We start from the raw sequence: 286 nt of genomic DNA on the forward strand, positions 1-286 counted from the left end.
GGGGACATCCTGGGGAACGCCGGTGACCCGCTGCTGCCTTTTCCCCACAGGGTTGGTGGGTGCCTGCGCCGTCTCGGTGCTCTGCAGCCTCCTGAAGGTTTACCTCTACATCCAGTGCCTGAAGTAAGCACCGGCTCTTCTTCCCCCCCGGGGGGATTTCTGTTGGGGATCTGCTTTTGGGATCCACTATTGGGGAGGCAGCTCTCAGCACCCATGGGTGCTGGCACTGGCCTGAGCAGGGCAGGGGCTGCACCCTCCTCTCTCCCCCACAAAGCACAGGGGAGGT

At 63.3% G+C, this 286-nt stretch overlaps 1 protein-coding gene across 1 annotated transcript in view; it reads left to right on the forward strand.

The window, feature by feature from the left end:
* TMEM82 (transmembrane protein 82) overlaps nucleotides 1–286 on the forward strand; it is a 6315-nt gene that overhangs the window by 3596 nt on the left and 2433 nt on the right. The window contains 1 exon segment of the mRNA XM_009330345.1: nucleotides 51–123. Within this exon segment, the coding sequence (XP_009328620.1) occupies nucleotides 51–123 (73 nt within the window).

Source organism: Pygoscelis adeliae, unplaced genomic scaffold, assembly GCF_000699105.1.
Source record: "Pygoscelis adeliae isolate BGI_AS28 unplaced genomic scaffold, ASM69910v1 Scaffold728, whole genome shotgun sequence".
NCBI classification, from domain to species: Eukaryota; Metazoa; Chordata; class Aves; order Sphenisciformes; family Spheniscidae; genus Pygoscelis; species Pygoscelis adeliae.